Consider the following 14,106-nt stretch of genomic DNA (forward strand, 5'->3'; position numbering starts at 1 on the left):
AGTGTCTGTACTGCACATCACTAATTGTCAGCATTTGGATACAGTTAAGGGAGTAAACTCCACAGAAAAAAGGTGAATTAAAAAGAAAATGGTCAAAGAAAGTTAACATTTAAAGATATGGCAAAGAATGTAAACTTCAAAATTTTGTTTACATTTAAGTATACTACCACATATTTCCAAATGTAAAAGACACACAAGACTAATTAAACAATTAAATCATTTAGATGTTAGGCTGAACCATTTATTTGTGCTACTGGTTGGAATTAAAACCCACAGCCAGAACTGAACTTGGGAACCCCTGATCTAGAGTACTTTGACAAAGCTTGGAAAGCCCTGGAGGAAAGTTAAATTCTAATGTATGTTCTAGAACAAAAGACTCTTTCAAAAGTCAAAATCAAAAGGCTTTATTTTTGAAGGAATATCTGCATGTTGAATGAAAAGTGAAAATGAATTATTAATATAACATTTTAATTTATGCAGTTCCTGTATAAAAGATATTTCAATTACCTGTGAAATAATAATAATAATAATAATAATAATAATACATTTTATTTATATAGCACCTTTCCCATGCTCAAGGCGCTTTGCCACCTAGCCTGTTAATTCTCAAAGTGTAAGGCAGGAGAGCCCTCTGTAAATAATTCAAGATGTTTCTGAGTAATAAAAAGGCAATGTAATAATTTCATCCATTCACTCTGAAAGCTGCTTAATTAATTTAAGGGCTAAAAAGGGCCTGAGTGTATCTCTGCAGGGTTGGGCAGACAATGCAGAGCTAATACGCTGTTTGTGTGGGATATGGAAGGAGAACCAGATAACTTATGGAAAACCCTATACAAGCAAAGACCAGAATTCAAAATGATAACCGTTATACGGCACAATGTAAGCTCCCATTAATGGGTCACGGTTAAAAAAAAAAAAAAAAAGTTAAATTGATACTCACATGTTAAACAGTAAATAATACCGTTGTGGTTTATTTGATTGAGACGCTTTTTTTTAGGAATGTTCCCATATTCACTGATGCCCTAAATAGTCTTACGCAAACTGAAAGCAAATTAAAAATTGAAACCGTGGCAAACACCAAACAAACCTGAACTTTGGCCTATTTATTTTAGATACAACTGCCTCTATGAAAACTGAACAAGTGGATGTTTGTGGCATCCATCGAATATTGTATTTTGTTAAAGCACGTGCTCACATGCACGCTCAGTGGGCGTTTTTACACTGCGCAACTGTACACATCTCCTAGAAGCTTATTGCCTGGCTAAGACACGCTAGCCAATCAGCTGCTTTGGCTGCGCATAACCTGCCTCAATCCAAGGGCGCCCCACTTCAGTACTCCAAACAAGCTCCCGTGTAGGCTGGAGTGTCATTGTCTTCGTCTGTGACGCAAAAGCGATCTGTGACAATGTCTAACCGCATCTCTGCAAAGAAAATGGCATTACTGGTGCTGTTTTCTTTGCTTCTGACATTGGTCTTGGGACTCTGGCTGCCAGAAGCCTTGATTTTTTGCGCAAAGCTTTGCGGCTTCAGCGGGGCTTCGGTGACATACGGCATTGTCTTGGTTTATTTGGTGTTTGTGCTATGTGTGGCGGTGCCAGCACTGCCAAGGGGATCTGTAAAAGTGAGTAAAATTTCCTCAGTTCTTGTTGCGCACCCTTTTATTGTGAATTGTGTTTTATTGTGAGAAAAAGCGGTGGATTTTCGAAGCCGATTTCCTTATTCCATGTGAGCATGTTTACTTTTCCAAAGAGTCTTAAAGTGGAAGTGTGCGGTGATGCTTACTTACCGCCAATTTAAATTTAGGCAGCCGTGCACCCCAAAGACATGCGTTTTTGTGCATAGATACAGGCAATCCTAGATTTCTTTTTGTATATTTTCATGGTTTCCTTTAGGTATTTTTATTTAACTGGGTATTTGTAATTTCTTAATTGGGACGCAAGATACTCGGTGGCAGTTGAATGCTGGTTCTGCGTTTTACTTTACATCTTGCCAGAAGAAGGGGCCTGAATTGCCTCGAAAGCTTGTATATTGTAATCTTTTTAGTTAACCAGTAAAAGGTGTCGTTTTGCTTGACTTCTCATTACATCCGGCTAGCAAGGAAAGTGATGGGCAAAGAATGTGAGCGTAGCCGAGGCCCTGCTGACGGAACCGTGGGCTGTGCATTTCACGGTGCACCTGGCTTGAGGCGAGCTCGCCTCTTACGTGCACTCCCCCATCACAACAAAACGCAGTCCTTATTTTAATGAACCCGATTCATCACTGCAACTTTACTTCTTGCTTAATGAACAGTTGCGGCATTGCTTGGAATTACACCGCAGTGTGCCCACATGTGGGCAGAGGCGCCGTTTATATTGTTTTTACGTTTTCTTGTGCAAGTGCTTCCGTTTCGTACTTTTCATGCCCGATCATGTAAAGAAATACAGCGGAAGCAGTCTTATAATATTAATAAATGACGGAGTAGCAACAAAAAATGTGTTGTGTTTGGAGAAACTTTGCCGAATTCTGTAAGGTGTTAATCAAAGGAATGGACTTGACATCGTAAATAGAATTATGTGTTTGGGATTTTCCCCTATCGTACTGGCAGCGGCAGTTCTACTGTTGAAGTATTAGCAACTTAGATGCACTGTGCTCATTTAGTGTACTTATAACGTCAACTTGTTGTGTGAGCAATACCTACTATATAGTATTAAAATATACGACTTTACTATAGGCTTTCGCATTAACGTGTTGTTTGTGTGTTGGACACTGTTCTGTTAATTGTTCGATCAGTAAATTTTAAGCTCTCTATATAAAGCTTTGTAATTAAGTGATCGGTGCAGTTTAATTACTTGCTACTCTTTATCTTTCTTTTTGTTCCTTTATTAGGAGAAGCTGAAATTAACGTTTGACTCGTATTACCTAACATTATTTATTCGTCTGGATAATTTGTTAAACTTACAGGAAGCAAAGGTTGGATAAAAAGTGATTTAGGCTGAAAGGTCACGTTTAGTAGTGTTTGTAAGATATTCTCAGTGAAATCGTTGAGAAGTTTAATAATGATGAAGTAAGATAAACTCATATATGGAGAGAGGGCCTTGCAAGAGAACTTTATTTTTAGTCCAATTTTATTTTGTATTGACCAGGCACATCAGAAGGTGTTTTACAAAGGGAACCAGGGAAAATCTGCAGTACATGGACACCAAATTTGTTTTATTTGAAGAATCCTGGGCTTGAAATGTGTATGGAATTAAAGATAAACTCATAGTACATCTGAGTATTCATTAAATTGAGAATACATTAGTGAAGAATAAACTGAAGAATGGAAATGTAGGTGTACCTTATTTACTTACTTAAAGTTCAGGAAAAAGGGAGTTTTTACTGAATGTGCTCACTGATGGAACTTCACGGGTAGACTGACATTGCATTCCAGACGGTAGTAGCCACAAAATAACTGCACAGTGCCAAAGAGTTTTATACTTCTAATTTGGATGGGTGAAAAGGTTATTGTTAAAGGAATTCATGTCTAGTTACATAGGTTTATGGTAAGAAATGAGACTGAATAATTTGGATTTTAAAATTAACAACAAGCAAGTGTAGTTAAGCCAGCTGAGGTGTTTGTTGGGTTTGGTAAATGTCAGAAAGTGGACAGTAGTATTTTGAACATGGTGAAACTCTTTAGCAATGGGAACAGAAAGCCAAATGAAAGGTTAATCCAGCTGAGCAATTACAACAAACTGTACAGGATATTTTTAAATCGGGGGAAGCAAAATTGACAGCTGCTTAGGTTATTTTTGTATATGTGTGTGTGAGAGAGAATTTTGAATGCTGTCAAGTGTGAGTTTACTGTCCAGAGTTTCCTTGTTACTAGTTTGTTAGATTTATCTTTTCACAATCCTAAGTCAACTTTTACTAAAAAAAAAACCTGACAATTATACAAAGTTCAGTATAAGTGATGGTATTTATTATAACACAACAGTGCTGGTTACAAGATGGGAACAAACTCTGGACATGGTGCCAGTTTGTTGTTGGACTTACAGTGCCATATCTGGCTGCCAGTTAACACTAGTTTTGTGTAAAGTATAAACTGAGATTTTTGCCTTTACTCTTTCCCCCTGAATTCTGAATTATGGGAGTTTTATAGTTTACATGCATCTCTTATGGGTCAGATTTCTGCCAATTCACTGTTTTTTGCTACAGTATTGAAAATATTTTAAGGAATCATTTACTGAAAGTCTTCTATTTTGTTGTGCTCTGCTTGCTGTTACCTTCACATTTCTGTGAATTATGTTGATCAGGAGATATACCATAAAAGCCTGTAAATTGCTATGCCATGCATGTTAGTAAAATGGTGAAAGGAAATCACCTGGGGCCTCATGCATAACGCAGTGTGTAGAATTTGCACTATAACATGACGTAAGCACAAAATCGGAAATGTGCTTACGCACAAAAAAATCCAGATGCATAAATCTGTGCAAACGCCTACTTCCACGTTCTTCCGCTCCATAAATCCCGGTCAGCGTGAAAAGTAATGCACGTGCACACACCTGCTGTCCCACCCCAACTCCTCCCAGAATTATGCCTCTTTGAATATGCAAATCAATATAAACAGCCCTTAAGATCAGCCTTCTGTGAAAAGACAATGGCAAAAGCACAAGGAAAAATAGAAGGATTTCAGCGAACACCAAGTGGAGGCAAGGAAAACGTACTTTGTTGGTTTAAACAGTGGTATAAATAACAAAAGGAAGTTAATCGAGTGACATAGCATGTCAGAGAAACTTGAAAGCTCAAGTTCACAAAGTCACACAGTGCCCGAAATAAAAAAGAAGTTGTCAAATATCAAAGTCGCCATGAAAAAGCGAGTCATAGCCCACCGTCTGAGTGTCATATGAAAGCTTATTAGAGTACAGACAAAAAAAAAAGGCACACAGTGGGGAAAAAGCACGAAATGTCAACTTCAATCTCAAAATTTCCACTTTAATCACGTAGTTTATTTTGACATTAAAGTAGAATATCATAAACTTCATCTTTAAATGTTTAATGTTTAGTTTCTCAAATCCCATCATAATTAAAGTAGCACGTTAAATGCTTTGTTTTGTATTTGATCTTCTATGTGCTCTGTGTGTGTGAATCACTACGTGCTTCTGGGCTTTCTCTTCCTCCGACAGGACACAGAATCCATTACATTCATAATATTACAGCTTTCTGAATAATTAAAATACTGAGATGTATACGTGATATCATTTTCATGATGATTGGAGTTAAAGCATGTTATTAAATATGGGAACACGGTGGCGCAGTGCTTGTTCATGTCTCACGCAAGATGCTTGCTGCGCCATGCACGACCTACAATGAAATACTTTATTGTAGCAGTACTGTCTCTTTCAAACATACTAACCCCCAATTCCTGTCCTTACTTTTCTTTCTCCAAATACCCAATCGCCACACAATCAGCTCTGTAATAGACGTTAAGCCATCTGTAAGCTTAGAACGCTGATTCTTTTAAGGAACTTTGAAATATCTTCATAGTACTGTTTAATTATTTTATCCATCTATCCTTCCAGCACCAGCAAGAATATAGCGTGAGGCAGGAACAATCAATGAACGGAGCGCCAATGCCTCACTAGCACTGTGGCACTGTGTCCTCACATGTTTAATTATTAACAATATAGATTATTTAAATGAAGTTAAAGTTTTATCTATATAATATAATAAACATATTTTGCTGCATTTCATCTTAAAGATGATATCGTCATCATATGTACTATAAATATGCGCTTTATAAAGTGGCTCAGGTTGTGCAATATTATAACTGTATCGCAAGTTTACAGTGAGGTAGTTGTACTAATAAGTACAAACAGTTCTACAAGGAGCACTTGATGGACTGATTGAGTGCGTTTATAGTTCTTGGGATGAAACTGTTTCTGAACTGCGAGGTCCGTACAGGAAAGGCTCTGAAGCGTTTGCCGTATGAGAGCAGTTTAATAGACAGCATGGCTGAAGCAGCGTGTGCTAGATGCTGTATACCAATAAGTCTCTTTCTGATCAGCTGCTGTACAGCTGTGATTCCCCACTCAGATACAGTGATATAAATACTCCGAGTGGTGCAGTGAGAGTAATATGGAAAAAGATGATCCACTGTGGCAACCCCTAACGGGAGCAGCTGAAAGAAGAAGAAGAAGGTGCAGTGAGAGTAACAACGCTAAAGCAGCTATTGTATTTTGAATAGTTTGACCATTCTGTGGACCATTATATAGTTACAGGTTAATTACAATCAGATGTATTAAACTAATAAACAATATGTGGTGGGCGGCACGGTGGCGCAGTGGGTAGCGCTGCTGCCTCGCAGTTGGGAGATCTGGGGACCCGGGTTCACTCCCCGGGTCCTCCCTGCGTGGAGTTTGCATGTTCTCCCCGTGTCTGCGTGGGTTTCCTCCCACAGTCCAAAGACATGCAGGTTAGGTGGATTGGCGATTCTAAATTGGCCCTAGTGTGTGCTTGGTGTGTGGGTGTGTTTGTGTGTGTCCTGCGGTGGGTTGGCACCATGCCCGGGATTAGTTCCCTGCCTTGTGCCCTGTGTTGGCTGGGATTGGCTCCAGCAGACCCCCGTGACCCTGTGTTCGGATTCAGCGGGTTGGAAAATGGATGGATGGATGGACAATATGTGGTTAATTTCAGTGTATTTATAAAGCCGTGTCAGGGATGTAGATCTAAAAAAGAAAGGGTAACCACACAAGAATAGTAGCACTGTTTTGACACTGGGTGCTGCCAGTTTGCAAAACCGAGTGGAAAACTTACGTACGCCAGGGTTGGAAGTACTGTGGAAATGTGCGTGGCTTTATGCCAAGTTTAGGTTTCATACATTGCGATTTGAACGTGGAAACATTCTTACACAACATTTTTGTGCATACGCACCGTTTATACATGAGGCCCCTGGTGATTTTTTTATCCTTTTGTGGATGATCCACCACCTTTAGAATGTTCCTAGGAAGGAAGAGCTCTCCATTCAGTCATGCATTACTGTAACTGTAGTGCTTATTTTCATACTTTATACAGCTGCTGTAGAAAAGGTGATATTAGCCCTCTACTAATCTTTTCAGAGCATGTTTCCCCATAGTGCTTTAGTGTGTTTCGGTAGCTTAAAATGCATTTATATAGTAATTGAATTGTTCAACAAATAAAAAGTGTTCCCTAAAACTCCATCCAACCTTCTCATTCATTTGTCATTGGTCTATCTTAAAGTTTGTTTTTGTTATTCAGAATTATTAGTTTTAGTAATTTATCTCAGTTGTTAATCACTAGGGGGCTCTGCCCCCTGCTCACTTCGCTCGCCCACCCCCAGGTTTGGTTTACCGCATACACAATTTAAAGAGATTGTTATTTTCATGGGAATTGTTACATATGCATTATTTTCAGTTTTACTTTAAAACTTTTGTAAAAACAATACTTGTCCTTTATTTCCGGCACAGAGCGTGGTTAAATCTCTTTCTCGCAGGACGTATAACGCTGCTGGCGATGTGAAAGGGGCAGCAGCTGAACATAAGCTAAGGAGATACCATCAGATCATCTGCTGGCTTGTTGTTGCTGGCGAGCGGCGTGTTCTGCTTCTCACTTGTTGTTGTTTTAAGAGCTGAGAGCACATGAAGTGTGTCTGCCAAAAGCATTCCAACAACTGCTAGGTTAGATGTCCGTGAACTTGTTTTAACTGTTGTCTCACTGCCTTGTCTCGCGTGATGTTAAAGTGTCTCTCACGGGACGTCAAATTGTCTTCCGAGAAGATCACGTCTCGTCTCCCTAGTCTCCCTCCCAAGATTTTTATTTTATAATAGAGTGATAGTAGGGTGTCATCTGAGCCAACAATTGAGATCATTTAATGAATACATGTTTTCAGATGGTGCCATTTAGTGTTTTTAATAAATTTGTTTATTAAATACAATGAGTAAAAAAAGTTTCTTGTGCCCTCAGATGCCTTTTGTCTAATATTAAGTCTTCAAAATGTTGATTGACGGCCTTAAAACATTCAGAGATAAAATTTCCAATAACTGGAAATTGGGAAGGGGGCACTTTTTACACAGTACTGTAAAAAATTAATTTAAGAAAAAGAAAACAGGAAATGCTGAAGATGATTGATGAGTTTTTTTTTTTTTTTAAGAATGTCTTTGGGCGGCACGGTGGCACAGTGGGTAGCGCTGCTGCCTCGCAGTTGGGAGATCTGGGGACCTGGGTTCGCTCCCCGGGTCCTCCCTGCGTGGAGTTTGCATGTTCTCCCCGTGTCTGCGTGGGTTTCCTCCGGGCGCTCCGGTTTCCTCCCACAGTCCAAAGACATGCAGGTTAGGTGGATTGGCGATTCTAAATTGTCCCTAGTGTGTGCTTGGTGTGTGGATGTGTTTGTGTGTGTCCTGCGGTGGGTTGGCACCCTGCCCGGGATTGGTTCCCTGCCTTGTGCCCTGTGTTGGCTGGGATTGGCTCCAGCAGACCCCCGTGACCCTGTGTTCGGATTCGGCGGGTTGGAAAATGGATGGATGGATGGAAGAATGTCTTTGTAACACTAATGCTTGATAAAAGCATGAATAAAAAAAAAAACAAACTTTGTTTGAAAAGAGTACTACGGGCTAAGTTATCTGAATGGGAGTAGAGCACAGTCGGTGGCAGCTGGCCCGGGACCACAGAGATGAATTATAGGATGCATAATATTTAAAGTTTTTAGGTCATACAAATATATACTGTAGTTATAGAACACTTATGTTAGTGAAAGTATGCACATTGTTTTACAGCATATTAAATAAAAAAGTTGACAAAAGTAAGTCATCTGATTCCTTTTATTTAGGAAATTGTTTTTAATTTGTTGATTAATCTATTCCATTATGACTTGTATGTGAAAGAGAGACAGACAGGGCTTGAGCTGCATATGGAGAAAAATGAAAATTCCAGTGTCATTCTATATACTATAATTAGTAAATTCAAACTTTGCATGTATTATCAGTATGAATAAACTTGTTAAACAAATAAAAGTTGCCTGGTATGCACCATGAAAATGATACAGTTTCAAGTGTGTTTAATTAGCACTCATTTCCCACCTTCTGAGCAGAAGATTAGAAAATGTGTTTTTCTTTTTTCCTTGAGCAGATTGAAGGAAAGACTGTATTCATCACAGGTTGTGACAGCGGATTTGGACTGGATTTGGCAAAATACCTACATACATTGGGATTTACAATATTTGCAGGTTGCCTTCTGAAGGTAAGTTTCAAGAAATCGAGTCAGTAGTATTGTATAAGTAAATATCCCCCATACAAGCATACTTTCAGTGTAATTACTCTGCTTACATTACTTTTTTATTTTTGAAATGTGAGCAGACACACTTGACTATTCTTTAGTCTTTGGGGCTATAAAAAGTGAAAACCTGAAACATTTAGAAAAAGTACTTTCTGATATTCCAGATTTTTAAAAACTCCAGTTTAGCATTTAAAAGCACTGGTTTAAAAAAATCCTTGTTAGGTATGGAGGTATGTATTTGATAAACATGCAGATTTCTATCTAGTATTCTTTTACAATTTACAAAGTAAATTAGGACTTTTTAGTGCTTTATGTCATTATTAAATAATATATATCACTTTTCAAATAGCTAAGCATCTATTAGATAGAAAAGTAACATTTGAAACATAAATTGTATTGTAAAGTAGTTTATTTAGAAGTTCTGTTTAGAACCCTGTAAAATGGATTGCTAAAATAGTCACATGAATTAGCCAGTTGCCAGATTTTGCTGTATAAGGTTATTCATTGGTCTTTTTTTCAATGCAAGTCACTGAAGCATAAAACTAATAGTGTATTATTTAGACTTGAACTAAAGTAACCCTGATTTACCATGAAAGTTATCAAGCACTCTTTCTAGGACATAGTTTCTGCATTCAGGTGTCATTCTGTTTCTGTGTATTTGAGCAGACTTCCTACAAACCAAGATTACTGTGTAACCATATATAATAAAGAAAACATAGGTCCTTTTCTGACATGATGCTAAATAAACCACTGTGATTTTGAGTTACTATATTAAAGAAATATTTTAATTTGTTCAATGTTTCTGGATTGTCATCTTGTTTATATTGTTGCAGCCCTTTAGTGAGCTTTTGTGTCAGTCTTTTTAAAGGGCAAGGTATACAATGTCAGCACTATCACATGACTTTAAAAAAAAAGAGATTTTAGTAATTGGAGGTTATGGTAATTATGTAGGAATATAATCTGTACATTTGAAAGCATAGTTAAGCCTTGAAAACTATTTGAAGTAGCTTCACAGATACTGCACGGGGAGAGTAGTAACCACTGTGCTTGTTGCTTAATACATGTTACTTTAGATGTTTTGAGAAGAGTACAGCATAAAAGCAAGTGCCACAAGTTTATGAAAGCAAGTAATATAGCTGGAAATCATGGGCTGGAATTTAGTTTTATAAACCAGCAAGAGATATTTGAATGTAATTTTTATCTCTGACAGTAAATGATCTTTATTGAGTTTGCTCAGTGGTTATTTGTCATGGCATTTGACCCAGCTGAAGACTCTGATAACAGATTCTTGAAACTGTGGCAATTGATAGTATGTTGTGAAGGAAGAGCATTAACAACCGAAGAAACCAATTCTATCTAGAACACTGAATGACAGCATGCAAATGATACAAAATAAATGAAATGAAAGCAAATATCCAAATAGCAAACATCATTAATCAAGAACCTGGGAGTACTACACTACCTTGATCATTATTATTTTACTCACAGGATCATTGTTTACTGAATATGAATGTAATTAACAGGATAGAATATAAGCAATATCTTTCTTAAGTAATAGAAAGGGAGAAAACTAGTGAAATTAACTTGCTTTCCTATCATTGACTACAAAATATAATGTTTCATGGAATGTTTGAGTAAAAATGGACTGATGAAGACAAAAAAACAGCTGACCCTTCCTAAGGAAAATGTGAACAAAATGCAGTAAGTATCTTCCCTCATTTAAAATGCTTACTCTTTAATGCGAGGAGCATTAAAAAGAAAATGCACAAACTAGAGGCAACAGTATTTGGGACTATGATACGGTAGGAATTACGGAGTCATGGCTATATGAAAGTGATGAAGAGGAATATAATGAGTAGCTATACGTGCTTTAGGAAAGACAGACAAGGAAGGAGGTGTTGCACTATGTATTAAAAATAATATTCAGACCCAGAAATTCAATGTGAAAGAATGGAACACATCAATATCACTGTGGGTGAAACTAGCATGGAATAAAGCCAGAAATATCGAGGTTGGAGGTTAATACCAGCTGCAAAATTCTGATACTTTGGGCAATAGCATATTATTTAATCAAATAAGATGTGCAAAAAAAGAGCACATAGAGATCATGGGTGACTAACTTTGCAAAAATGGATAAGGAAGTCCCAATTGTAAATACAAAAGAATAAATGGAAGTGGCTTTTGCGACGCTCTTTGTACTTTCACTTAGTTCTAGCAGGAACAAGATGCCTAGATGAAAGAACCAAGTACAAATGAGTCCAGAAACATCAGTGGGTTTGTGAAAAAGTGATTTTATTGCACCATAATAACAAAAAAAAATTATGTAGACTAGACCAGTGACAAAAACAAACAAAAGGCTTTAACCTTTCCAAAGGCTTTCATACTCTCTTTATGCCTCAGAATGAGAGAGTAGTCTTTTCAACTCCGTCCTCAAGTAGATTCAATGCATTTTGATTTTAGTCCAACCATTCCAGATGTGTATTGCCCACTATTATATGCTTTGCCATATAAGGCTTCTATGTGTGCCCAGACAGCCTCACTTGCAGATACAGATTCACTCAGATCCATACCATATATTGTGTATGGCCAAACTGCTGTACACGCTATAATACTGCACACCTTCATCGGCTGGAACTCCAGGTCATTGGTGTAACACACACACACATGCGCGAGACATGGGACAGCTGTTTGATCAACCGGGATGAGGTTGTGATGTGTCCATTAACAAACTCAGTTTGATGGCCCCTCAAACTGAGACAAATACAGCCATTGCATCCTACTCTTACAGACACTGGACACACAGCGCCGTCCCATGCAAACTTAAGAAAAACTCAAAATGATCCTGGTAAGTTCAGAACAAAAAAAAAAGGTTTTCTGCTTTTATCAGTAACATGCTTGTTACTGTGAACTCTGTCTTACAAGAAAACATTTTTGAGGCTTGACTAGTGAAGCATTTCTAGATACTTTAAGCAACAGTGATCACAGTGTGGTACAATTTTAGATTTGAGGAAGGATCCACTAAAAAAGATTTAGTGGTTAATATTGACACATTTACATTGTCTGAGTAATGTAAAAAAAATTAAAAATGCAAATTTGTGTATATTGTAAAAACTGAATGTAAATTAAAGGATGTTGTGATCAGAATTTAAAATGAACTACTGAGACTGCATCTGGAGTATTGTGCGCAATTCTGGTCACCACACTACAAGAAAGATATAGTAGCATTTTAAACATTGCAGAGGAGATGCATTAAAAGACATAAGGACATTTCCTACTGTGACAGGCTCAGAGAATTAAAACCTTTTAGTCTCAAGCAGTGGGGACTATGCAGGGATATAATCCATGTCATCAAACTCTTCAGAGGCACTGATTGACAGATCCAGCAGAATTCTTTCAGCTGAACAGTGAACCACATACATGGAGATCTAGCAGGTTGGATAATGGATGGATGGAATCAAGGAAAAATGTAATTAGGACTGAAGTCAGGAAGGGCTTTAAGAACTATGTGGCTAATATATTTGGACACTTTAGATAATAGTTAAACAAGCTTGATGGATTTGAATGTTCTCTGTTATTAAATTTCTTATGTTGTCTGTTCGAGGAAGACAATCAGCAAAGATAAGCTGTGCCATTTGTCAATTATTAGAAAATGAAGCCACAATTGGTGGAATGGTAAAATAAATACTAACAAAGCGCACTGATAATTGACATTGTACATTTGATACAAGGGCAGGATAATTGTAAAAGTAAAATGTTGATCTAGATCAGAAATAAAAATCACCCTATTCATTCATAGAATCAGTGAGTTTAAACACTAAGCTGAAATGAATAATGGAGCAAAACATACCAGAAATAAGTAATATAAGAAACTGGAATATGTAATAATAATTTATAATTCATTACCTTTGTTTAGCACTTTTCAAAGTACTCCAAACACTTTACACAGTGAGTGGGGAGCCACTTCAATAACGACTATTGTGGACAATGCAACAGCTGACATTTTGTGCCACCAGTACGCTCACCACACATTAGCTATTAGGTGGTGAAGGGGTGAGAGTTAGCCAATCAGAGACGGGGAATGATTAGGGGGCTAGAATGACCAAGCCATGGTGGACAATTCAACCAGGACATCAAGATACACCCTACACATTACACAAAAGATGCCCATGGATCTTTAATGACCACAGAGAGTCAGGATCTTGGTTTACAGCTCATCTAAAGGACAGCGCCATTTTTACAGCACAGTGTCTCCATGGCTGCACTGGGGCATTGGGATCAACATTCATACTACAGCATAGGTGCCCCACTGCTGACCTCACCAACACCTCTTCCAGCACCAACCCAAGCTTTTTCCTGGTTGGTCTGCTATCCAAACACTGGCCAGGCTCAAGCATGCTTAGCTTCAGGTGGATAACCTGTTCTGAAGTGCATGTGGTATGACTGCTGGCGCTATAGTATATGTAAGATCAAAAAAGTACTACAGTGGAAGCTAAGCACAACTATTTCTGAGGAACAGAAATAAATAATGAAAAAAAGTCCTAGATATATAGAAAATATTCATATCTCCAGGAAAAAGAGAAAATAAGTAAATGCAGATATTTCTGGAGCAATGCTGAAGAAAAGTTGTGATGGTAAAACTGAGTTAAGAAGTATGTGATGCCACATGTATGCTTACAAACACTAAGCAGTACTTGACCTATCAGCCTAGCCTGCAGTCTGAGGTGATGCTAACAGCAAAATTATACTCTTACCAAAGTAGCCTCATAAAAATAAATTTAAGCCTGTGAAATAAAATGACTAGCAAAATAAAAGTCACAAAATTGGACGCATTTAAAATATGATTTTCTTCTTAGACTG

At 37.7% G+C, this 14,106-nt stretch overlaps 1 protein-coding gene across 1 annotated transcript in view; it reads left to right on the forward strand.

Moving 5' to 3' along the window:
• The first annotated feature begins 1,316 nt into the window (after nucleotides 1–1,316).
• Nucleotides 1,317–14,106, forward strand: part of bdh1 (3-hydroxybutyrate dehydrogenase, type 1) — a 29,922-nt gene continuing 17,132 nt past the window's right edge. Inside the window, exons 1-2 of the mRNA XM_028794698.2 lie at nucleotides 1,317–1,621; nucleotides 9,103–9,213. Coding sequence (XP_028650531.1) covers nucleotides 1,406–1,621; nucleotides 9,103–9,213 — 327 coding nt within the window. The 5' untranslated portion in view covers nucleotides 1,317–1,405. The remainder of the gene's footprint in view (nucleotides 1,622–9,102; nucleotides 9,214–14,106) is intronic.

Source organism: Erpetoichthys calabaricus, chromosome 2 (genome assembly GCF_900747795.2).
Source record: "Erpetoichthys calabaricus chromosome 2, fErpCal1.3, whole genome shotgun sequence".
Taxonomy (NCBI): domain Eukaryota; kingdom Metazoa; phylum Chordata; class Cladistia; order Polypteriformes; family Polypteridae; genus Erpetoichthys; species Erpetoichthys calabaricus.